This window comes from Peromyscus maniculatus, chromosome 1, assembly GCF_049852395.1.
Source record: "Peromyscus maniculatus bairdii isolate BWxNUB_F1_BW_parent chromosome 1, HU_Pman_BW_mat_3.1, whole genome shotgun sequence".
NCBI classification, from domain to species: Eukaryota; Metazoa; Chordata; class Mammalia; order Rodentia; family Cricetidae; genus Peromyscus; species Peromyscus maniculatus.
The window spans coordinates 158,414,791-158,439,253 of record NC_134852.1 but is presented as its reverse complement, the minus strand read 5'-3'; the positions used below and the strand labels follow the sequence as shown (position 1 = coordinate 158,439,253).

Below are 24,463 nucleotides of genomic sequence, written 5' to 3'. Positions count from 1 at the left end.
CAAACTGGAAGGAGCCGCGAAGGGCCCCAGCCTCCAGCTTTTACCCCCTCCTGCAAGGCATTAGAAGAGCGCAAAGGCCGCTACCCAATGGCGAGCCTCCAGGGCGCGCGCATGCGCCCGATCGCTCCCCATTTTTGGGGCTCTCTAGATTTAGACTGCGTGCACGCCTGAGACACCCCTGCGTCCCGTCACTTCGCTGCTGCTCTGCGCTTGCGCACTCTTGCCGCCGGGTTTTCCTTTTCCGGGTCCCCCCTCGCTCTAGCGGGCGCATGCGCCAATGCAGGCTGGCAGCTCGCGGCTCCTTCTTCCGGCCTCCCCTTTGCGCCGGCACCGGTAGAAGCGGGGCGAACGCCGAGCCCCAAGCGAGTGACCTGCGACCCCGGAAGTGGACCTCAGTGTTCCAAGGCATTCCCCGGTTCGGAGCCAAGAGAGCGATCAGCAGCACGCCGAGAGCACCCACTCCACGCCCACCTCTGGATGCCGCCGACGGGTGCCCAGCCCATGCCCTGCGTCTGCCTTCAAGCCCGGCCCCTCACCACAGTTCTGGGCCTCCAGAGGGGGCCCAGGCCCCGCCTCTGATGCAGTCCCACCCCTGGATCCCGGCCTGATCCGGCTGACGGCCTGGGCCGGCCCCGCCCCCTGCCCGCGCCCGCGCCCCTCCGATCCCCTCCCCCGCTGGGGGAGGCCATGGCGTGAGCCCTCGATCAGATCCCGGGACCCTCGGGCGCCAGGCGGGGCATGGGCCGGGGGCCGCCCCCATGAGGGTCCCGGGAGGAGGGCGTGCGCAGCAGCGGCTGGGCCATGGGGTCTCAGGTGTTGCAGATCCTGCGCCAGGGGGTGTGGGCCTCGCTCACTGGAGGTTGGTTCTTCGATCCGCATCAGAGCACCTTCTCCAACTGCTTCCATCTTTATGTGTGGATCTTCTTGCTCATCTTTCCCTTCTTGCTGTACATGGTGAGAGCCCTGCCACCACCTGTGGGAGAGGGAGGGCAGCCCGGCAGGGATGGGCCCCGTGTCTTGAGCCCTGGGGTGTTAGAGTGAGACTGGTCACCGTGGAGTCTGGGCGTGTGTAGAGGGAAGACCAAGTCTTTCCTACGTAGGGTTACCTTGAGTGCCTCCTTGAATCTGTTTCTCCGGTTAAACAGAAAACTGCTCCTAACGGGGTCTTTGTACTGCCGCGTGAGGGGTGACGAAGTTTGTAAACTGGTGAATCCTAGCCATGGCGGTGGTTGCAGGTGCACCCTCAAGGGAGCGTGCTTCTGTGAGAGGGGACCTGACTTAACTGTCACCTCCAGGTCCTGCCCCCCAGCTTGATGGTGGCCGGAGTGTACTGCCTGGTGGTAGCTGTCATCTTTGCGACCATCAAGACTGTGAACTATCGCCTGCACGCCATGTTTGACCAGGGTGAGATTGTGGAGAAACGTAACTCTACCATGGGGGAGCAGGAAGAAGAGGCTGCCCAGGGCGACAACAGTCTTCCCAGGTGGGTAGGGCAACGGCTGCCCCAGTGAGTGTCGTGTCTCTGTGTCGTGTCTGTGTCTCGGAAGTTCGAGAGGGCCGAGGAGATGTTGGCTCCGAGCACTGCCTGCAGTCAGTCTTAGAGCTGTAAGAGGGAGCCTTGAGGAGAGGAAGGAGCGTTAAGGATGGTGAGAAACAGTGAAGAGAGATTAGCTGAGAGCTCACGCTCAGCTCTTCTCTCTGCTGCAGGGACCCCGGTGTGGAGATGACAGTCTTCCGGAAAGTGAGCTCCACACCCCCGGTACGCTGCAGTTCCCAGCATTCCGTGTTTGGCTTCAACCAGGTTTCGGTGAGTCGGCCGAGTCTCGGACTCGTCTCGCTGCTGTCCTGGGGGCCAGCGCCAAGCCGGCTTCTTGCTCTCTTTGTTCATTGGTGTTCTCTCTCCTGTCTTACCAGGAACTGCTGCCCCGGATGGAGGATTCTGGGCCCCTCAGAGGTAGGTGGCTGCTGTTCGGGGCTGGCTTATGGTAGTGTGGAACAGGAGGACATAGAGGACCCCAGGGCCCTGGTGACAATCTTGGTGCTGTGGTTATAGACATCAAGGAGCTGGTACGGGAGCAGGGCAGCAACAATGTGATTGTGACCTCTGCCGATCGAGAGATGCTCAAGCTCAGCTCTCAAGAGAAACTGAGTGAGTGCACACAGTAGGGCGGGGGTCTGTCAGGAATACCTCACGGCTTGTGTTTGTCTCATCCCAACTTTGGCTACGTTGCTCCTGGATGGGACCCCCCTGGTGTTCCCCTCCTGGTCGTACCCTTGGGAAAATAGAGGTTGTGAGGTCCCCTTATCCACCAGTTGCCTTTGCCACATACCCTCTCTCATCCCATCTTCCTTTCTTCCGACAGTTGGAGACCTTCCCCAGACACCCCCAGGGGCTGTCCCAGACCCCTCCCTCCCCAGCACGGACTCTTCGGAGCGCTCTCCCCTGGCTGCAGACGGTGTTCCCTGGGGCGGGAGCAGTGTGGCAGACACTCCCATGAGCCCCTTACTGAAGGGGAGCCTCAGCCAGGAGCTAAGCAAGAGCTTCCTGACCCTGACCCGGCCTGACCGGGCCCTGGTGAGGACCAGCAGTCGGCGGGAACAGTGTCGAGGAACTGGAGGCTACCAGCCCCTGGACCGGCGGGGCTCAGGCGACCCCACCCCCCAGAAAGCTGGCTCTTCAGACTCCTGCTTCAGCGGCACCGACAGGGAGACCCTGAGCAGCTTCAAGAGTGAGAAGACCAACTCCACACACCTGGACAGCCCCCCTGGTGGACGTGCCCCTGAGGGCAGCGACACCGACCCCCCCTCGGAGGCTGAGCTGCCTGCCTCCCCAGATGCTGGGGTCCCCTCCGACGACACACTCCGCTCCTTTGACACAGTCGTTGGAGCAGGGACGCCACCGGGCCAAGCCGAGCCGCTCCTGGTTGTACGGCCCAAGGACTTGGCCCTGCTTCGGCCGCACAAACGGCGGCCCCCCACGCGAGGACACTCTCCGCCCGGCCGTGCCCCACGACGGCCCTTGCTTGAGGGTCCGGGCTTCTTTGAAGATGAAGACACCAGCGAAGGTAGTGAGCTGAGCCCAGCGTCCAGTCTCCGGTCTCAGCGCCGCTACAGTACTGACAGCTCCTCATCTACTTCGTGCTACTCCCCTGAGAGCTCCCGGGGTGCAGCAGGGGGTCCCCGGAAGCGGCGGGCCCCTCATGGGGCTGAAGAAGGAACGGCTGTGCCCCCTAAGCGACCATATGGGACCCAGCGGACTCCCAGTACTGCCAGCGGCAAAACTCACGCCCGCGTGCTGAGCATGGATGGGGCAGGCGGAGATGTCCTGAGAGCCCCCCTGGCTGGCTCCAAGGCGGAGCTGGAAGCCCAGCCCGGAGTGGAGCTGGCTGCCGGCGAGCCTGCTGTGCTGCCGGCTGAAGCCCGGCGGGGACCTGCTGCCAACCAGCCTGGCTGGCGCGGGGAGCTGCAGGAGGAAGGTGCTGTGGGGGGAGGTGAGTGTGGGCCCCAGGGGTGAGGGTCGAGCTTGGGGAAAGGGCTGGCTGCAGCAGACCTAGTCAGCATCAGCTTGGCCTCCATGTCAGGAGGCAGATGGATGTGGATTTAGTGGTTAAGAATGGTAGCTCAGTGAGCACCTGAGCGTCTGTTCCCTGAGGACATCATCTACCACACTTCTCCATCTGCCCACCAGCGGGGCAGGCCAGATCATTGTCCTCCTTGCTTCTAGACGAGAAAGCTCAGGCACGGACGGCCACTGATGCCCTGGCAGGGTTCCTGAGACCACATGTTACTGTACTAAGTCTAACCTTTACTCCATGCTGGAGCACCTGTCCTGACCCCGGCCCAGCCAAGCCTGTCACTTACGCTTGGGGCTTCTTTCTGGGCAGCACCCGAGGACACAGGTCAGCGGGAATGCACGAGCAACGTGAGGCGAGCTCAGGCTATCCGGAGACGACACAATGCAGGCAGTAACCCCACCCCTCCAGCCTCTGTCATGGGCTCACCACCCAGGTGAGCATCTGCCCCCTCGCTGCAGGGCAGAGGGGCCGGCCGCCTCCTCCTGGTGCTGACTTAGGGCTTCTGCTGTCCAGCAGCCTGCAGGAGACTCAGCGGGGCCGGGCTGCCTCCCACTCCCGGGCACTGACTCTGCCCTCCGCTCTGCACTTCGCCTCTTCCCTGCTGCTCACCCGAGCCGGCCCCAACGTCCACGAAGCCAGCAATTTTGATGACACCTCCGAGGGTGCTGTGCACTATTTCTACGACGAGAGCGGTAAGCCCTGCCCAAGCCGGCCCAGCATGTCCCCGGTGCTTCCCACAACATCGCTGGCTCCACACTCACCCACAGCACTGGTGGTCCATGAGTCCTCCCTTGGCTCTGTGGCAAGTGCTTGACCTGGGCTGCCCAATGTCACCCTTGCAGCATCTCTGAGGTGTGGGTGTCAGCATCCCTGCTCTGCGGATGAGGAAGCCAAGGCACACCTGAAGCCACAGGCTGAGCTAGTGGTAGAACAGAGCCAGGTCCGAGGCAGGCTGACCACAGGGCCCAGGCTTTGGATCTTTAGGTCCCTTCCTGTCTAACACTTGGTCCCCAGGGCTGGGCTGTCCCGGCAGGGGACATACCCCAGGGCTCCTCCTCGTTCGCTGGCCCTGACGCCCAGTTAGATCCGTCCCTGACAGTGCTGCTGTGCCTCTGTCCCAGGTGTGCGGCGGTCGTATACCTTTGGCCTAGCTGGAGGTGGTTACGAGAACCCCGTCGTGGGACAGCCAGGGGAGCAGGCAGCCAATGGAGCCTGGTGAGTCTCTAGGCTGGGAGGCCTGGTAGGCTGTGTTTCTGGGGAGCACCTGAACCTAGTGTTCTTGCTGTGGTGGGCAGCACAAGCCCGGGAGGGGAAGGTGAGGAGGAGGCTGGGACATGCCGTCCGCCAGGCTTCCAAGTCTAGGAAGCATAGTCCTGGCTTCCTGGGGGGAGGGCGGAGGAAGTGCATCTTTCACAGGCCGGCCAGGGCCTGCAAGAGGGGCACTTGTACTGTCTCCCTTCTTCTGACCCCGGTGTTCTTGCCCCTTGGAGGTCCCAGCCATGGGGCAGGCACCCCCCTGGCCTGGCCTTGGTTTCCGTCTCACCAAGTCGCGGGTTTGCCCACAGCCCTCACCCTCACTGCTGTGCCCACAGGGACCGTCACTCACACTCCTCCAGCTTCCACTCGGCTGACGTGCCTGAAGCCCCAGGGGGTCTGAACCTGCTGCAGCCCAGGCCGGTGGTTCTTCAGGGCATGCAGGTGCGCAGGGTGCCCCTGGAGATCCCAGAGGTGAGGAGCAGCTTTGAAAGGCCGTGTGGAGGGAAGGGGACAGGGTGCGTGTAAGCAGAGGACTAAGTCTGGCCTGGGTAGATAGCCTGCCCGGGCATCCCAGGAGGGATAGATTACCCTCAGGAAGAGCTTGGGGTGCCGCTGTGTCCCCATCTTTAATGGCTTGGCAGAGGTTGCACAGACTTGGGGTGAATACCTCTGAAGTCTCACGTTTCCTTACTTGGGGAACGTGTCTGCTGTGTCCCTCTCTGGCCCTAGAGTGGAGCAGCTAGCGGGGTAATGGATGCTTCACAGAGAGACTTGCCAAGTGGCAGTTCGGTTTGTCCTGTGCCTGGCAGTCTCCAAGTGTGACTGATTGCCTGAGGTTACCTGTTAATGCACCTCATCACACATGGTTAGTGATAGTGTCCTCCTTGACTGCTGATCGGTTATCACTTCCACAGTCATGCCAGTAGTAACAGAAGCACTAAGAATGCATAGAACATGACCTCAGCTATTGTCCCAGCTTCTCCAGAGACTGAGACAGGAGTCCCACACGAGCCCGAGAGTGGAAGGCCAGCCTCGAGGACAAAGTGGGATCCTGTGCCTATTAAAATACATACACACTCAGATTGAAACAAAACACCACCCAAACGTGTTCGCAGAGTTCAGAGAATAGTCCTAAAAGGACTAACTCAAAATGCTTAACACCTAAGATCACAGATGGACCTTGAGCACTGCTAGAATCCGCCATGTGCCAGTTTGTGCGAGACAATGGGGATTGAATGCTGGGCAAACATTCTATCACCAGGCTGTTTTCCCAGCCCTCTCTTATTATTATTATTATTTATCTTGAGACAGGATTTCACTAAGTTGATTAGGTTGGCCTTAAACCTCACTCTGTAGCACAGGTAGGCCTTGAATTTGGGATTCTCCTGCCTCAGCTTCCCAAGTACCTAGGATTATAGGTCATTGCTGCCAGCCTGGCTACCTTTTCGTGACTCATTCATTTTATGGAACCATTGTGTAGAGGCGGTGGCAGCAGCAGGCTTGCTGTCTGTGTGCTTGTCGTTTATGGGCAGAGCTGTGCATCTTCGGGTCTCCATTGTATCCTGCAGATGCTGTGTGTGTTTGCATGCCTGCCCCTCTTCCCCTGCCTCCCGTGTGTGTGTGTGTGTGTGTGTGTGTGTGTGTGTGTGTCTGTCTGTCTGTCTGTCTGTCTGTCTGGGTATCTGGGTGTGTGTGTGTGTGTGTGTGTGTGTGTGTCTGTCTGTCTGTCTGTCTGGGTATCTGGGTATGTGTGTGTGTGTGTCCATCTGTCTTTCTGTCTGTCTGCCTGTCTGGGTATCTGGGTGTGTGTGTCCGTCTGTCTGTCTTTCTCTGGGTGTGTGTCTGTCCGTCTTTCTCTGGGTGTGTGTCTGTCTTTCTCTCTGGATGTGTGTGTGTGTGTGTATGTTTATATGTGTGTGTGTGTCTGTCTTTCTCTCTCTGGGTATATGTGGATGTGTGTACGCATGCACACTCGTACAGGCATATCACAGTGTCCATGTGAAGGAGTCAGTGTTCTCTATCCACCCTGGAGTTCAGGGACTGAACTCAGGCTGTCAGGCTTGTGTGGCAAGTGCTCTTACCCTCTGAGCCATCCCGACAACTGATTAACACTTGTTGAAGGAAGTGTACACCAGCCTAAAGAAGCTAAGTACTTTTCTCTGGGACACACAGCTCTGGTCTGTCCTCAGGTGGTCTGTGCTCCTGAATGGGTTGTCCCAGTGACCATAGTGGCTCCATGTTGAAGGAGATACCATTTGTGCGAGGTCCTGAAGGACAAAGTAGACTTCACTGAAGAGTCTGCCTGAGTGGGGAAGATGGACATAAGATTTGGTGACTCTGGCACCTGGCAGCCTGTAACAACAATTCAGCTGTGTCCTAGGAACCTAGAGCTAGGAGCAAGCCCTTCTGATTGAGAGTCAGAGCAGGCCATAGGGCCACTAGACAGTGTGACCTCGTGTGCTACAGTACATGCTCAGTCATCTGACCAGTGTGTTGGGGGAGGGATGATGATAGATCGTGGGGGTGGGGGCTGATGGCCGCGGCTGTGGGGACTGCAGTTTGACCTGCTGGACCAGGACTCCCTGCACGACTCCCAGGAGCAGACGCTGATGGAGGAGGCGCCGCCCCGGGCCCAGCACAGCTATAAGTACTGGTTCCTTCCCGGCCGTTGGACCTCTGTGCGCTATGAGCGGCTGGCCCTGCTGGCTCTGTTGGACCGGTGAGTACCTGCAGTCATTGTTTACTAACCCCAGAAAGTGCTGGGACTCTGCTCTTCCAAACTCGGAACCTGTTGAGATGGCCATGCTGTCAGAGGTCCTGAATGGCGCAGTTGCTGGAGGCTGTGTTGGATTTTTGTTGTTGTTGTTTTGGGTTTTTAAGAAAGGGTTTCATAAACCAGGCTGGGTTCAGATTCGATATGTAGCTGAGGCTAGCCTTGAACTCCTGGTCATCTTGTTTCCACCTGCCATGCTGAGGTTACAGGTGTGCACTGCTGTACCTGGCTTGGTTTCTGTTTTTGAGACAAGGTCTTGTTTGTAGCCTAGACTGGCCTGAAATTCACTCTGTAATCCAGGCTGGTCCAGACCTCCAGTGATCCTTCTGCCTCAACCTTGAACGTTCTAGAACTAGAGTCCTGAAGCACCACTCCTGACTGCAGTGGGTGTCTTTAGGCTCCTCTGGAGTACAAAGGGCTTGGGGTACAGGGCTACCCTTCCTTCCAAACCTTTCTCAAAATGAATGACTCCTTACTGTTCTCCCTTTCCAGGATCAGGTTTTTCTTTCCTTCTATTCTGTTTGCCTGAGTGCTGTAACCTAAATAGGTTCATAAACTTGATTGCCTCAAAAACCTTTCCTGGGGGCTGGAGAGATGGCTCAGTGGTTAAGAGCACTGGCTGCTCTTCGAGAGGTCCTGAGTTCAATTCCCAGCAACCACATGGTGGCTCACAACCATCTGTAATAGGATATGATGCCCTCTTCTGATGTGCAGGTGTACATGCAGAGCACTCATACATAAAATATAAATAAATCGATAGATATTTTAATTATTTAAAAAAGCCAAAACTTTCCCATGTTCAGAGGGGAAACAAAGGCCAGAAAGATGAAGTCAAAGGACCTTTGTTTGCCATCAAGGAGTTGGGCCTGATCCCCCAGGCTGGTTTCCTGCCTCTCCCCCTTGTTTCAGCCTGCAACTGGGGAACGTAGGATACTGCCCGTGTACACACCATGGCGCTCCTGCTGTGTGCACACTGTAACTCATGTCAGCATGGACAGGAAGTGGATACAGCCAGTGACCCAACAAGATGGTTTTTGAGAGCAAATGTCACCTGGTCTCTTTCCTGTGAGGTCAGAAGTTTAGCTTTTCAGAGGCCCAGAGGTGGATCTTTAGGACAGAGTCCTGTCTCCCCAACTCTTCTTAGAAACGGGGGTGGGAAGCCCTGCCCTGACTCCCATTTCTTTGTAGGACGAGGGGGATAATGGAGAACATTTTTGGCGTTGGACTGAGCAGCCTGGTTGCCTTCCTGGGATACCTGTTGCTGCTCAAAGGCTTCTTCACTGACATCTGGGTCTTTCAGTTCTGCCTGGTCATCGCCTCCTGTCAGTACTCCCTGCTCAAGGTCAGACCTGGCTCCCTGAACCCACAGCTTTCCTGGGCCGCCCCTTTCCCTTGTTCCAGGTCTGAGGGGAGGTATAGATAATCTGATTAAGGTCCCTGGTAGCCAGTCACCATCTGACAAGAACAGGGTCCTGCCTTGGTCACTTACTACTGCCCAGTGGTGGGGCTGGGCAGCTCTCAGTGCTTTGGTTCTTGTATGGGCACACACAACCCTTTGGTTCTTGGTGCCAACACAACCCTGTCTCTTCCAGAGTGTGCAGCCCGATGCGGCATCTCCCATGCATGTGAGTACCTGTGAGGCATTGCTCTGGCCGGAAGGCCTCAGTGCAAGGCCATGGTGGGGGAGGGGCAGGGCTCCCTTACTCCCCGCTCTGCCCCGTCTCCCCAGCTTCCCAGCTTGGAAGTAGCCAACTCTGGGCGTGTTGAATATGTGCACGTGCCAGCAGGGTGGTCAGTGGGAATGCCCAGTTCCTCACTGGCCCACTCCCTAGGGCCACAACTGGGTGATTGCGTACAGCCGGCCCGTCTACTTCTGCATCTGCTGTCTGCTCATCTGGCTGCTGGATGCCCTGGGCACAGCTCAGCCCTTCCCACCCGTCTCTCTCTACGGCCTCACGCTCTTCTCTGCCTCTTTCTTCTTCTGTGCCCGAGACGTGGCCACTGGTGAGGCAGGGCAGGGCAAGGGTGACCCAAGGGAGTGAGTCTGGAGGGTGGGCTGGGGGGGAGGGTGGTAGACTGACTGGGCCTTCACTCCCCCTTTTGAACAGTGTTCACCTTATGCTTTCCGTTCGTCTTCCTCCTGGGCCTCCTGCCCCAGGTCAACACCTGCCTCATGTACCTCCTGGAGCAGATAGACATGCACGGCTTTGGAGGCACAGGTATTGTGCCCACAGGTGGCTTAGGGGCCAGGAGGGTCCACCCACAGATTGGGGCTACAGCTGGAGTTCTTCGAGAGCCTTCCCTGCATCCATATCGTGGCTGCAAGGGCCCTGTGCTTCCTTTTCTCTTTTTTTCCCTCTCCTCCTCCTTCGTCTCCCTTCCCCAGGCAAGTGGGTTCAGCCCAGAACACTAGAAACTCGGAGAGCCTCTTGGAGGAGGGTGGTGTCCTGGGAGGTCTTGTGGGAATTGAGGAGCAGTGGGACGGGGTGAGTTGGAGCTGCCCAGAGGCCAGGGCTGGGCTTTACCTACTTCTCCCTGCTCCCAGCCGCCACCAGCCCGCTCACTGCGGTCTTCAGCCTCACCCGGAGCCTGCTGGCTGCTGCCCTGCTCTACGGCTTCTGCCTTGGGGCCATTAAGGTAGTGCTGGCCTGGGGGGCCTGGGCATGCTGAGCCCTGTGGGGTTGTTGGGACAGGGCTGTGAATGGAGTTCAGCAGTGGCTTCTCACTGGGACACCCAGTGTCTCTTCCAATACTTCTCTTCACCAGCATGGGTTCTTTCCTTTAGACACCTTGGCCGGAGCAGCACGTCCCTGTCCTCTTCTCAGTCTTCTGTGGCCTCCTGGTGGCATTGTCCTACCATCTAAGCCGGCAGAGCAGTGACCCCACTGTGCTCTGGTGGGTGCTGCACGTGCCTGTCTGTGTGCATACACGTGTACCCTTGAGTGTGTGTGTGTGTGTGTGTGTGTGTGTGTGTGCGCGCGCGCGCGCGCGCGCGCGTGTGCATGTGCCTGTCTGTGTGCATACATGTGTACCCTTGAGTGTGTGTGTGTGTGTGTGCGCGCGCGTGTGCATGTGTGTGCGCGTGTGTGCGCGTGCATGTGCCTGTCTGTGTGTATACATGTGTACCCTTGAGTGTGTGTGTGTGTGTGTGTGTGTGTGTGTGTGTGTGTGTGTGCGCGCGCGTGCGTGCCTGGGACTTGGGCGGTCAGTGCATGTGCCTGGGACTGACAGAATCTGTGTAAGGAAGGGACAGTAGCGCCTGCCTTGGTCTCTGACTCTTCTTCCCTCCAGGTCTCTAGTCCGGAGTAAGCTCTTCCCTGAGCTGGAGGAGCGGAGCCTAGAGACTGCCCGGGCAGAGCCCCCAGACCCGCTGCCAGAGAAGATGCGCCAGTCGGTGGTGAGGGATGGGAATGATGAGGGTGCCGGGTATGGAACTCTGGCCGGTCTGGGGCTGGGGGGCATGTGACCCACGCAGCAGGCAGTCAGGCTGTGTCTCCTGGCTCTGCAGCGTGAGGTCCTGCACTCCGACCTGGTGATGTGTATGGTGATCGCCGTGCTCACCTTTGCCATCAGTGCCAGCACCGTCTTCATTGCCCTGAAGGTTTGTGTGGTGAAAGTCACCCCCTCTTGGTTCTGGTAAGAGCCTGCTGGGCCCGAGTTGATCCTCTGTCCTCTCCCTCCTACAGTCGGTGCTGGGCTTTGTGTTGTACGCACTGGCGGGGGCTGTGGGCTTCTTCACACACTACCTGCTGCCCCAGCTCCGCAAACAGCTGCCCTGGTTCTGCCTCTCACAGCCTGTGCTGAAGCCGCTGGAATACAGCCAGTATGAAGTCCGGGGTGAGTGCCGCCTGCTCCCTTCTTCCGGGTGCCCGGGCTGCAAGAGTCTGGTCGGGGAACAATGTGATGAGAAGTGGGGTCCTCTGGGCCGAGGGTGTCAGCAGAGGGCACCTGCTGCCCATCCTGCCCTCTGCCCTCTGCGCCTACTATTTCCCTGGCCTGGTGCGGTTTCTGCTGCACTCTGAACCGGCACCGCCCCTGGCCTGCCTCCCTGCTGTCGCTAACAGCAGAGGAATTCCAACACTTTCAAAACGGATTTCAAACCCTGAATCGCCACCCGTGCGTCAGAGCCGTTGAGTGCCTGTTGCTGGCAGTATTTTCTAAAAAAATCTTCCAGGCTATATTTTAAAATGTTCTACATGGTCCACGCCTTTTATCCCAGCACTCAGGAGGCGAAAGCAGGAAATCTGTGGAAATCTGTGAGCTTGAGGCCAGCCTGGTCTACAGAGCGAGTTCCAGGCCAACTGGGGTTCATAGTGAGATCCTGCCTCAGAACAAACAAAAAGCTCCTCTAGCCTCTAACATCTTGGTTGGTGGGGCTGGGGAGATGGCTCAGCAGTTAGAGCACTGACTGCTCTTTCAGAGGACCTGGGTTTGATTCCTAGCACCCAGGTGTTGGCTCACAATCTGCTGTTACTCCTGTTCCAGGAGGTCTGATGACCTCTCTGGCCTCCAAAGGCACTGCATACACAGGATGCACAGATATTCATGCAGGCAAAACACCCATACATGTGCACTTTTATCTGTCTGTCTGTCTGTCTATTTTGTTTTTCAAGACAGGGTTTCTCCATGTAGTTTTGGTCCCTGTCCGGGATCTTGCTCTGTAGACCAGGCTGTCCTCAAACTCACAGAGATCCGCCTGGCTCTGCCTCCTGAGTGCACCGCCACCCGGCGATACAAAGATCACATTACTTACTGTTTTATTAACAGAATTGTGTGTGTGTGTGTGTGCGTGTGCGTGTGTGCGTGTGTGCACTGCACACATGTGGAGGTCAGAGAACGACCTCCAGGGGTTGGTTCTCTCTACCATGTGCCCCTGGGACTCGAACTCATCAGGTTCGGGGGCTGACTATTTTGCCACCCCTCCCTTATTTTCCTTTTTGAATGGTTCTTTAAACAGTTTTTATTTTTTGAGATCATACATCATTTCCTGTCTTCCTTCCAGCCCTCCCTCGTGCCCATCCTCCTGCTCACTCTGAAATTCATGGCCCCGTGTTCTTTAATTGTTGATACCCACACGGACTGCTCAGTCCGTATTTGTTATTTGTATGTAGTGCTTGTTTTTCTCAAACAATGGGCAGTTGGCCTGGGCCAGCGTCCCCATCTGTCCTCCTCTCATTAACTTAAACCAAGAGCTTGCCCCTCAGAAGGGCCTGCAGCTTGGGGTCCTCTTGACCCCCTCAGCCTATTCTACATAACTTTTGCCTATCTCTGGTGGGTCTCTAAGAGGTTTTTTATTTGCTTATTTTGTTTTTTTAATCAGGTTTGTTTCCATGGACAGTAAAAACAGAACAAAGTCCCCCCATCCTCACTCCCAAGCCTGTGACATGCTAAGTGGCATGTGGAGCCCCTGTCCTGCCGGGCTCTTCATCCTCATTCAGAGCTGTCCATAGTCTTCCCTCCTCACTAGCCAAAGTCTCCAGGAGGCCAGGCCAGCACAGCGTCTTCAGGGTGCTTTCTGGCCCTGTGTGGATCGTCCCCTGGGTCCCTCCACGTGGGCCCTGTGGAGGGCCAGCTGTCAGCCAGCCACCCTGCCTTTCCGTTGCAGGTGCTGCCCAGGTGATGTGGTTTGAGAAGCTCTATGCTGGCCTGCAGTGTGTGGAGAAGTACCTCATCTACCCGGCTGTGGTTCTCAACGCTCTCACAGTGGATGCCCACACGGTTGTCAGCCATCCAGACAAATTCTGCCTCTAGTGAGGACCACTCACCCCCCTCTCTGCCATTCTCTGTCTGCATCCTCATTGACCCCACTGAGGAATGGGTAGTATCTAAGCAAGGCAAAGTGGGACTGCGGCTCTTAACGAGCTGTCCTTTGAAGCAACTGTGTCCCCAGCACTCCATTCAGAGGTACTGAGAAAACGGGGGTACTGTTCTAGTCGCCAGCCAGCAGGTGCCTAGGGTTGCGTTCAGACCTATCGGTGAGAGATGTGTGTCTGTGCCCGCTCCCCCTAAGGCCCTGCCATGTCTGAATGCCTGCCCCACCCACAGCTGCCGGGCATTGCTGATGACTGTGGCTGGGCTGAAGCTGCTCCGCTCAGCCTTCTGTTGCCCACCCCAGCAGTACCTGACCTTGGCCTTCACCGTCCTGCTCTTCCACTTCGACTACCCGCGGCTCTCACAGGGCTTTCTGCTCGACTACTTCCTCATGTCCCTGCTCTGCAGCAAGGTAAGCCGCCGGCCTTGACCCGACTCCAGGTTGACCAGCAGACAGAGCAGAAATGTTGTGTCAGAGGGAAAGAATGTGCCCGGGACCTGCGGCCTGTCCCCTGCCGTCTTGTGTGGCTTCGGTTGTGGGCCTTTGCAGTGGTCTGTGGAAGGGATTCCTCCACCTGGCCCTGCAGAGAGCAGACTGAGGCTTGAGGGGGAACCTACATCAGGCCCTCCTGGGACTTGATGGCCAGTCTGACCTCACAACCAGCTTCCTCAGGATCAGCAATGTCAAGACCTGACCCTGTCGCCTGGATGTTGTGAAGCCTCTGAGCTCCGCCCCTTTACCAGCCCCCACCGGAACCCAGTTCAGAGCTGAGAGTATATATCCTAGGGCCTGGGTGTATAGCTATTCTCTTGGGCCATGGGATCCCCCAGTCAGGTCATACTGATCAAAGGACCGTTGTCCACATCATCATGAAGGTCTACCTACCATCTATCATGGTCCTGGGACTCACAATTGGACCCTAATTATTTTTCTTAGTTTGATTTTTGTTTGCTGGCAAGCTTCCATATTAGGTCTTCTTCTACTTTTATTTATTTGTTTGTTTGTTTGTTTGCTTGAATTTGAATTCAGGGCTTTGGTTCTGCTGGGCAGACATTCTACTACTGAGCTGTTACATTAACCCTCTTTGGACTCTTGAGATAGAGTCTTACTACGTTACGTAGGCTCACCTGAACTCACTCTACAGCCCGGCTGCCCTGAAACTTGTGATCTTTTAAATATCTGGAACTATTAGAAACCAGCCTACCAGACTTGCCTTAGACCCTTCTAGGGCCTAGGGTCATCTCTTGAAATTCTCATTAGTGACTGAGCAACCTGACCTGAGAGTCATTTCCCTCCTCTGCCTTTATCTGAACGGGACCTTCCCCATCTGTGAACCCGGGAGAGCAATAGGAAGCTCCCGCTGCCCTCATGGGACTAACTAGCTAATGTTCTTGAGAGCCAGGTAGAACTTCCCGTGGGTTCAGGTGTTGCCAGCCAAGTCCAGACAGAAAGGGCTGGGAGAGTTCTTGACGTCCATCCCATGGGACTGGCGTCTGGAGGTTTGGCAGATCTCACCACAGTGTGTGACCATGTCTGTGTTCTGTCCCCTCCGCCTTGATGACCTGCAGCTGTGGGACCTGCTGTACAAGCTGCGTTTTGTGCTGACCTACATTGCACCCTGGCAGATCACCTGGGGCTCAGCCTTCCATGCCTTCGCCCAGCCCTTCGCCGTACCACGTATCCAGCTTCCAGCTGTCCTTTGGGGGTGGGGGTGTGTGTGGAGAGCAGCCTGGGGTTGCAGAGGGAGGAGCGGGAGGTCCCATGTGCCTGTCACCTCCTTGACCTGCGTCCAGACTCGGCCATGCTGTTCCTCCAGGCCCTCCTCTCAGGGCTCTTCTCCACACCACTCAACCCCCTGCTGGGTAGTGCCGTCTTCATCATGTCCTACGCAAGGCCCCTCAAGTTCTGGGAGAGGGACTACAAGTAAGTCTCACGAGAGAGGATTTGGTGACCAGCAAGATGAGGCCCCGGAGTCCTGGCCAGGAAGGGGCTCTGATACTCACAGCAAGGGTGTGGGTGCTTGGCCTCAGTGGGGATACTTGAGGTAGTGAGTCTGGTAAAGGCCAAACGTGTACCAGGCCAAAGCCTCAAGAGAGGCTGCCTGGCCTTAGAACCCATTCCTCTCCAGGTCTCCCTCTCCTTGTGGTCCTGTGTGAGTCCCTTTATGTCCGGGACTTGGCCTCCTTCTCTGACAGCTCCAGTGGGCTGTTACAGGTGGCATCTGCTCATAGCTCAGGGATGTGTTTTAGAGAGGACCAGGATGGAAGCTGGGCAGAGAATGCTGATGGGCTGCCGGCCCTGGCTGATACATTGTTGCTCTCTGAACAGCACTAAACGTGTGGATCATTCCAACACCCGCCTGGTGACACAGCTGGACCGGAACCCAGGTGGGTAGCCACTGGTCCAGGAGCTTACAGGCAGGTGAGGTGTCCCCTGGAGGGTGCCCTCTTTCCTGACACCCTTGCCCGTGTGTGTGTGTTTGTGTCCCAGGAGCTGATGACAACAACCTCAACTCCATCTTCTATGAGCACTTGACGCGCTCGCTGCAGCACACCCTGTGTGGGGACTTGGTGCTGGGCCGCTGGGGCAACTATGGCCCCGGTGACTGCTTTGTCCTGGCCTCCGACTACCTCAACGCGCTGGTGCACCTCATCGAGGTTGGAAATGGCCTCGTCACCTTCCAGCTGCGTGGCCTTGAGTTCAGGGGTGAGCCACGCAGCTGAGCTGGGGGGTGAGGAGCAGAGTAAGCAGAGCCTGAGCTGGGACACAACATTTCATATCGTGTTGAGACTCGATCCTAGTCAAGCTCTTGGTAATCTCAGGCAAGGCTCTCTTCTTCCCTGAGCCTGGGTTTTCTACCCTGGCTGCTCACTGTCCAGTGACACCCGCCACAGGCACACACCACCTCTGTCCTCACAGGGAGTCCAGGGATGAAAGCTGAGACCCTGGGCCCTGATGCCAGCTTCCGGCCCGCTCTGGGTCTTAACTGGGTGCCTGACAAGCACCATGCCAGCATTGTGGGTAGCTGGTTCCTTGTTCTCAGGAGCTCATACGTGCTGTATGCCAGCTTGAGACAAGTCTCTGGGGCAGAGAGAGAGGCTCCATGCATAGCACATGAGCACCAGGACCTTGAGAAAGGCACTTTATAAATTTTGATCTTTGCCTTATGACATGGGGGGACTGAACCCATTTCTCTCTGTCAGTTGAAATTGTGAGGAGAAAGGGTCTCTTTGTTAACTCATTCTTTTAGTAACCTTTACTCAGTGTCTTAGGGTGGAAGCTGAGAAGCAGTGGGTCTAGTGACGTGCCGGGCAGGTAGGGATTACCTAGCGGCCCTGACTGGGCAACCCTGTCCCACAGGCACATATTGCCAGCAGCGTGAGGTGGAGGCCATCACTGAAGGTGTGGAGGAAGATGAGGGCTGCTGCTGCTGTGAGCCTGGCCACCTGCCACGAGTCCTGTCCTTCAACGCTGCCTTTGGGCAGCGCTGGCTGGCCTGGGAGGTGACAGCCAGCAAGTACGTGCTGGAGGGCTACAGCATCAGCGACAACAACGCTGCCTCCATGCTGCAGGTGTTCGACCTCCGCAAGATCCTCATCACCTACTATGTCAAGGTAGGCGGGTGCCTGCTCCCCGGGGAGTGACCAGTGAGTTCACCCACTGTGAGCATGCTCAGTCTGTCTGTCTGTTGTCGGGAGTGTTGGGAGCCTGTTTTGGTCAAGAGAAACATAGGACTCAGTTTAAGCGTTCTTCACAGTGCTACCATCAGACAGCAGGTGACCGAGGCCTTGGTGAACAGATACCCCGAGTAGGAGCTCCCTGGTGCCCCTTCTTCCAGAAGGCCTGTTTCCGGCCCCGAGTGTGGAGGGTGGGTGGGCAGCACAGTCGTGGATCCCCTGTCAGGTCGGAGGGTCCAGCTGTGACAGTGGGCTGAGGTGTCTTCAGGGCCTCAGCTGCGGCTACGGGTGTGGTTGAAGGTATGGCTAGCGTGCCTCGGGCCCTAGACTCGGTTCATAGTACCCAAACCAAAACAGTCAAAGCCGCCCACCAGCCTTGCCCAGTGATGGTGCTTGCTGACGGGCGTCGTGAGGTGGCCCCAGGACCCCAGCAGTACTGCACACTGAAGGTGGGCTCTGTGCTTGGCATCTCACCTGAGCTGGATAGACTCCACACAAACACGGAGAGGCCTCTGGTGTCCCCTCATAGGAGCTGGCTCCTGCTGTAACTCAGGCATTTGATAGGGGGAGGCAGGAAGGTTAGGATTCAAGGCCAGTCAGGACTATGAGAGACTCTCAAACAACAACAAAGAGGGCTGGTTAGATGCTTGCCATGCAAGGATGAGGACCGAATTCAAGTCCTGAGAAAGCTGGATGTATTGGCCTGACCTGTAGTCCCAGATCTGAGGAGGCAGATAGAGAAGGAGCTCTGGAGCCGGCTGGCCGGTAAGTTTAGCCAAATTGGCAAGCTCCAGGTTCAGTGAGACACCTTGACTCAAAAATAAGGTAGAGAGCAATTGAGGAAGATAATTGATGTCGTTTCTGGTCTCCACATGCACATGTAGACAAATGGTTGGCAGAGGTGAAGTAATTGGTTGGGACTTCGGCATTGGTTGGTGACAGAGCCAGGTTCTAGGCTCGGGCCTGGCATCTCAGTCACTAGGTTTTACTGCCTTAGCCTCGGGCTCTGAGTCAGGCCGGAGGGTCTTGAGACCTGTTGAGAGCACTGAGACTGAGCACTGGGCAGGGAATTGTAGGGCTTCAGGGACCTAGAACAGTGCCTCCCTTGTCCTATCTCAGTTTACCCCTTGGGAAGCAGGGGCTCGCAGGCTTTGGGGATGAACGGACAAGGCTTTGTGACACTCAGGAGGGGGCACTGTGCAAGTGTCCTACTTATTGTTCTGTTGCTGGGAAGAGACACCATGGCCAAGGCAGCTTCTAAAAGCACCAGATCAGGGCCTGCTTAGCGTTGCGGAGGCTGAGTCCACATCATCTTGCAGGGGCATGGTAGGAGGCAGGCTTGCAGTGGCTGAGAGCTTCTGTCTTAGCCACATGGCCCACCCTGTGATACGCAGCCCTGTGACACACCTCCTCCACAAGGCCACACCTCCTAGTCCTTCCTAAATAGTCCACCAACTGAGAACCAGACATTGAAATAGATGAGCCTCTGCTGGCCATTCTCATCCAAACCACCACAGACCTTGATGGGTTGGTGGTCACAGTCCAGATCCTACATGCTCTTAAGACCTGCCCTGAAACTGGTGACCTGCTGGGGCTAGATGAGCCTTCCTCATGAGGTTCCCTTTAAGGCAGACTCATACAACCCAAGTCTGTCCCTCTACCCCAGGCCCTGTGGACATCCTTCAGTGTCATGTGTTGGAAAACCTGAGAAACCGTAATTCCTGCTGTTCCTTCTGGCCTCCCAACCACTCCTAGGGAAGAGTTTGTAAGGCTCTGCCCACTCTCCACTTCACCAAGAAGCAGGCCAGAAGTAATCCAGAGGTTCATTTCTTTTTCTTTTTTCTTTTTTGGTTCTTTGAGAGAGGGTTTCTCTGTGTAGTTTTGGTGCCTGTCTTGGAGCTTGCTCTGTAGACCAGGCTGGCCTAGAACTCACAGAGGTCTGCCTGGCTCTGCCTCAGAGTAGTGCTGGGACTAAAGGTGTGCGCCACCACCGCCCGGCCAAAGCTTCATTTCTAACCCCAGATCACTCCGCTGTCAAGATCCTGTCTGCCTTCCTGAGCCTCTGAAGAAGAGAGCTTCTGTCAGGCCACCCCACTGCTTCCCACAATTCTTATCAGACCTGTATGTGCCCTCGACTGCTGTGCACCAGGCACTAGTCAGGCTTAGGCTGGCCGACGGAAACGTGCTTGGCCTTGGCTAGCTTTACTATCCCCTGAAGATGCAGTTTGCCTTAGTCTCGGTACCTGAGCAGCTGGGCAGAAGCAGCTTGGAGACATGTAAAGGCATGTAGGAGTAAAGCTTGGGAGGACAAGGCAGGGCTCAGGCAGTAGCAGCTGCGCCAGGAGCCCAGGCCACGGCACTGCTTGGACCTTCTGGATGGGCCAGACCAGACTCTGCCTCCCCATGCAGCTTTGGCTGTGCTACGGTATTTCTGCTCATGTCTTGCCCTTCCTGTGGGCATCACTTAGTAGTGGGTAACAAATAAAATACAGTCTCTGGGCACAGAGCCACCTGCCACCTGCAGTCACCTGCGGCCACCTGCAGCCACCTGCAGCCACCTGCAGCCACCTGCAGCCAAGCCTCATCCTCAAGGTCTTAGTTTTTCCATGTTAGGTTGCATTCTTTGGTGGACCTTGGGAAAGATGGCGCCTGTGTGATGGCCCCATCACAGCTGAAGAGTCAGCTTTCAGACCTCATATAGGCAGTGGGCCAAGTGCAGGAAGGCACCATGGTCCTGAGGCTCATGCATGGTCAGTGAAATGTACCCAGGCAGCATTTTGGGTACAACCAACTACAGAGAATGTTCTAGACAGGAGCTCTTACTAGGAAGTCTTGGACTTTGGTGTCATCTTGAGAATCACTCAGAAGGCATGTCATAGAACACAATGAACTTCATTAACACGTGCCAGGCCAGCTCCTCCCTGACCCAGAAGCAGTGCTTTTGGGTTTTTCTCAGGGGCTGTGGTGGTACCTGGACTTTAGCGATGCTCTCTAGGCAGGAAGGTCAATCTGGAGGCCAAAGCTCCCTTATTCAACTCCTGTTCCTTCCTTTTAGTGAGATAGAAGTCAGCAGCCAGTCCTCACCAGACTTCTTCTCATCGACTTGTGTCAAAGCCACATCTGTGTAGGGATCTGATGGACACACACAGATGTGCTGCTGTGCACTCACTGACTCCGTGTTCTCCACCTGGGGAGCTGTTTGTTCCTCCTAGCTTGTACCCTGGCCATTTTGCCCAGGCACAGCCTCCCAATGTCCCACACAGTTATCCTGCTTGGTTGCCTACTGCCTGAGCGCTCCTGTCCATGGCCAGCTGCACCCTGGGCTTTAGTGAACCTTGGGCGCAGTTCCCCACCACTTACCCAGGCAGAAGGCCAACCCCATCAGCTTCAGCTCAGGGTGGCACATGGAGTCCCCATAACCTCGCGGTTTGCCAGCTGTCCCAGCTTTACCAGCTACCTCCTCCCCAAAGCTGCTCTCCACTCGCCCGGCCAGCAAGGTGTCTTAAGAAGAGCCAGACTCTCTGAACTGAGGTACAGAGTGTGTGCCTCTGGCTTCCTCAGAGAAGGTCTAATGTCTGTCATAGTCATTTGTCTAAAGGGACCCATGACCCAGGTCCTGTAGGTTCCCTGGGCTGTAGGCAACACCTTCAGTCTCTGACCTTCCTGGCCCTGAGAGCTAGATGTTGCACAGTGTCTTCACATTCCAGCCCAGTTTCCCTCTTAGGTGACATTGGGCAAGACTGTCATCTAGGTGAGCCTCCATTCCCCTTACAGATGGGCTGGGTTCTAGGAATGGCAAGAAGAGGACAGTGAGCAGATCTGCCTACAATGTGGGAGCACTCTGTGTGGTGCCTCCTGCTGGTTCTTACTCTTCGTCCCAGGAGAGGAGTCATGTGCCTCCTTAGCTTCAGAGAGCTGAGCTGAGCTGCAGAAGCTGCATCATCGGAAGCATTGTAGCTCAAGGCTGGAGTGATTTCTCCCCATTGCAGGGGTTTTGGGGTGGAGCTGTACCCCTGACTCCTGCCCCTCCTCTCCCAGAGCATCATCTACTATGTGAGCCGCTCTCCAAAGCTGGAGACCTGGCTGAACCATGAGGGCATCACGGCTGCCTTACGGCCTGTGCGAGCCCTTGGCTACGCTGATTCAGACCCTACCTTCTCACTGAGTGTTGATGAGGACTATGACCTTCGCCTGTCGGGCCTCTCGCTCCCGTCCTTCTGCGCTGTCCACCTTGAATGGATCCAGTACTGTGCCTCTCGGCGCAGCCAGGTCAGGCCGCCACTCCCTTAGATGTGCCTCTCCCCAGACTAAGGACTTGGGGTTCCCGGTCACCCCCCTCACACCTAGTGACAGTCAGTCTAGACTCCAGCCTCAACCCCAAGTTTTCAGTCCCACACTGAGCTGTGCTCATGCTGGGGTCTCTGTGCCGTAGCCCGTGGACCAGGATTGGAATTCACCATTGGTCACACTATGCTTTGGCCTGTGTGTGCTGGGTCGCCGAGCCCTGGGGACAGCCGCACACAGCATGTCTGCCAGGTGAGTGCCCACCGCCAGCTGGGCCTCTGCTCTGCCTCTGCCCTCCCCGAGGAGCTCTAAATTCCTGTTGGATGTGCTTCTTGTCTCACGCGGACAAGACTGACCAGTTCTGGCCTCGCCCACTCTTCACTGCGCTGTGAGGGAGAGGCTGGCTTCCTTGGCAAGGTGGGGAACAGTCCCTTCCGGCTCTCTCCCTGTTGCTAATGTCTTCTCCCCACCCAGCCTAGAGCCCTTCCTCTACGGCCTGCACGCCCTGTTCAAGGGGGACTTTCGAATCACCTCCCCGCGTGATGAGTGGGTCTTCGCTGATATGGACCTGCTTCACCGAGTGGTGGCACCTGGGGTTCGCATGGCCCTCAAGCTTCACCAGGTGGGGAGGAGTGTGCCCAGGCAGAGTGGGCAGGTGAGGGATGAAGCCTTTCCCTAAGGCAGCAGTTCCTGACTCCTGTCCGCTCCTCCCCACCAGGATCATTTCACATCTCCTGATGAGTATGAGGAACCGGCAGCCCTCTATGATGCCATTGCGGCCAATGAGGAGCGGCTGGTCATCTCACATGAGGGCGACCCCGCCTGGCGTAGTGCCATCCTCAGCAACACGCCCTCCCTGCTGGCGCTGCGCCACGTCATGGACGATGCTTCTGATGAGTACAAGATCATCATGCTCAACCGGCGCCATCTCAGCTTCCGAGTCATTAAGGTGGGGCAGGTAGTCTTACTCCGCCTTGCAGGCCAGGCCCTCCGTGGTGCCGTGCCCTGACTTTGGTTTGACCCCCCCAGGTAAACCGAGAGTGTGTGCGTGGGCTCTGGGCCGGGCAGCAGCAGGAGCTGGTGTTCCTTCGAAACCGCAACCCGGAGCGGGGCAGCATCCAGAATGCCAAGCAGGCCCTCCGCAACATGATCAACTCCTCCTGTGACCAGCCGCTGGGCTACCCCATCTACGTGTCACCTCTCACCACATCTCTGGCTGGCAGCCACCCCCAGCTGCGGGCGCTGTGGGGTGGCCCTGTCAGCCTGGGTGCCATTGCCCGATGGCTCCTGCGCAGCTGGGAGAGGTGAGCCCTGGCTGCCACCTCTTGCTGAGGGCCTGATGCTCTGGGATTCCAGGGTGGCAGGGGCACAGAGGGATGAAGGAAACAGCTCCTGCCACGGCCACAGAGATGAAGTTCTGGAGTCAGTGAGCCTGGACCCTGAGAGATGACCCGACCCCCTAAGGCTGACTTTAATGTTTAAGCAAAAGACTTTGAAAACGAGGCAGCAAAATTTCCCGAGAGATGAGAATCCAGAGACTCGGCTGTTAGCTGACTTTTCCTAGGGCTCGGAAGACCTCTGGCCTCAGCCCTGGTCTCCCTTTGACGCGTCTCTACTTTTCCACCCAGACTTCATAAGGGCTGTGGCGCTGGCTGCAATAGCGGTGGGAATGTGGATGACTCGGACTGTGGTGGGGGAGGCGGCCTGACCTCCCTCGGCAGTAACCCCCCCTTGGCACACCCCACACCTGAAAACACAGCAGGTAAGCAAGCAGAGCTGGCTGGACCTGTGGGGAGGAGGCTGTAGCCGGCTGATGCCTTTGCTCTTATCTGTCTCCTACAGGCAGCAGCAGCGAGCCCCTCCCGCCAGGTCCCAGCTGGGGGCCACGGCCTTCCCTTGGTGGCTCTGGTGATGGGCGGCCCCCTCCCCTGCTGCAGTGGCCTCCCCCTCGGCTTCCTGGACCACCCCCTGCCTCGCCTGCTCCCACTGAGGGTCCCCGGCCCTCAAGACCTCCTGGCCCTGGTCTCCTCAGTTCTGAGGGACCCAGTGGGAAGTGGAGTCTAGGGGGTCGGAAGGGACTGGGGGGATCTGATGGGGAGCCATCCTCAGGGAGCCCCAAAGGAGGCACCCCCAAATCTCAGGTAAGGGACCTGCGGGAGGAGGAGATCCCAGGAGGCTCAGGTCTGCTTGTCTGCTCACCTCTCTTCCTTTCCACAGGCCCCTCTAGACCTCAGCCTCAGTCCTGACGTCAGTTCTGAGGCCTCCCCCGCCAGAACAACCCAAGACATTCCTTGCTTGGACAGCAGTGCCCCTGACAGTGGCACACCCACCGGCGCCCCGGGTGACTGGCCTGTCCCTGTTGAGGAGCGAGAGAGCCCAGCTGCCCAGCCCTTGCTGGAGCATCAGTACTGAGCAGCCTGGCCTCTGCTGGATCTCATCCCAGGACTCAGTAACTCGGACTCCGCTCCACCACAGAACGGACTGGCTCTGGCGACTGCACCCTGACCTCTGGCGACTTCAGGCAGAGTCGGAACTGAGTGACCAGACTCTCCCTGACCCACGGCCTGGATGCCCCAAATTGAGGCAGCAGCCTCCTAGCCAGGCCTAAGAGCCAAACCCATGGGCTGGTCCCTCTTTGAGCCCATGGCCAGGACTGACTGTCCCGGGCCTGTACTGCCTACAAGGCTGGTCTCTTGAGCCTGGACCTGGGCCCTGACATGTGGCAAGGGTGGTTTCCTTCGTTCTTTTGTCATTTTTCTTTTTTTTTTTCTCCTCTGTGCTTCAGAGACACCAAATTAATAACACTATTTTTGATTTTGGTTGGCAGTTTCTTTAATGTGGGACTAGGTGAGGTTGCTAGAGGTGGCTAAGGTAGGGAGAATGAACCCCGAGGGCGAAGGGTGTGGGCTTACACCCAAGTGGGGATCAGCTAGAGTGGACAGGCTCCCAGCCTAGTGCCTCACATAGTCGTCAGCCTTGATCTTAACCAACACCGTACTCCGAACCTCAGCTCGTCCATGCTTAAAGAGGGCCACACCTGCATAGGAAGGATTACTCTGTTTCTGAGGGTCTCACTGTGTACGGC

General features: G+C 57.0%; 1 protein-coding gene across 12 annotated transcripts; it reads left to right on the top strand.

The window, feature by feature from the left end:
- Nucleotides 1–670: 670 nt before the first annotated feature.
- Pcnx3 (pecanex 3) lies at nt 671–24,197 on the top strand. 12 transcript variants are annotated; one of them, XR_013049096.1, is made up of 35 exons: nt 671–954; nt 1,296–1,483; nt 1,708–1,807; nt 1,915–1,954; nt 2,054–2,149; nt 2,364–3,491; nt 3,885–4,008; nt 4,092–4,267; nt 4,697–4,790; nt 5,168–5,303; nt 7,391–7,551; nt 8,794–8,947; nt 9,198–9,230; nt 9,438–9,609; nt 9,714–9,824; nt 10,151–10,242; nt 10,391–10,500; nt 10,897–11,002; nt 11,114–11,206; nt 11,292–11,442; nt 13,211–13,355; nt 13,651–13,828; nt 14,986–15,094; nt 15,211–15,340; nt 15,746–15,804; nt 15,908–16,123; nt 16,778–17,031; nt 21,133–21,363; nt 21,527–21,630; nt 21,853–22,000; nt 22,097–22,327; nt 22,408–22,682; nt 23,007–23,140; nt 23,225–23,519; nt 23,596–24,197. XR_013049096.1 is itself a non-coding variant. In XM_076564187.1 (35 exons), exons 1-35 carry the CDS (start codon nt 802–804, stop codon nt 23,788–23,790), a joined length of 6,096 nt encoding a protein of 2,031 aa, XP_076420302.1. In that variant the 5' UTR covers nt 672–801; the 3' UTR covers nt 23,791–24,197. The 12 variants fall into 12 exon arrangements, 9 of the variants coding, with proteins under 9 accessions (XP_076420302.1, XP_076420309.1, XP_076420289.1 ...); XR_013049097.1 differs by having other exon boundaries at nt 4,089–4,267; nt 7,409–7,551; XR_013049098.1 differs by having other exon boundaries at nt 672–954; nt 4,089–4,267; nt 7,430–7,551.
- The last annotated feature ends 266 nt before the right edge of the window (nt 24,198–24,463 follow it).

Bases quoted from the DNA above. Each gene is read 5' to 3' on its own strand.
- Pcnx3 (XM_076564168.1), top strand. From the start codon at position 802: ATGGGGTCTCAGGTGTTGCAGATCCTGCGCCAGGGGGTGTGGGCCTCG. The intron at 2,150-2,363 runs GTGAGTGCACAC...TTCTTCCGACAG, and splicing joins CAGCTCTCAAGAGAAACTGA to TTGGAGACCTTCCCCAGACA. The intron at 9,610-9,713 runs GTGAGGCAGGGC...CCTTTTGAACAG, and splicing joins TGCCCGAGACGTGGCCACTG to TGTTCACCTTATGCTTTCCG.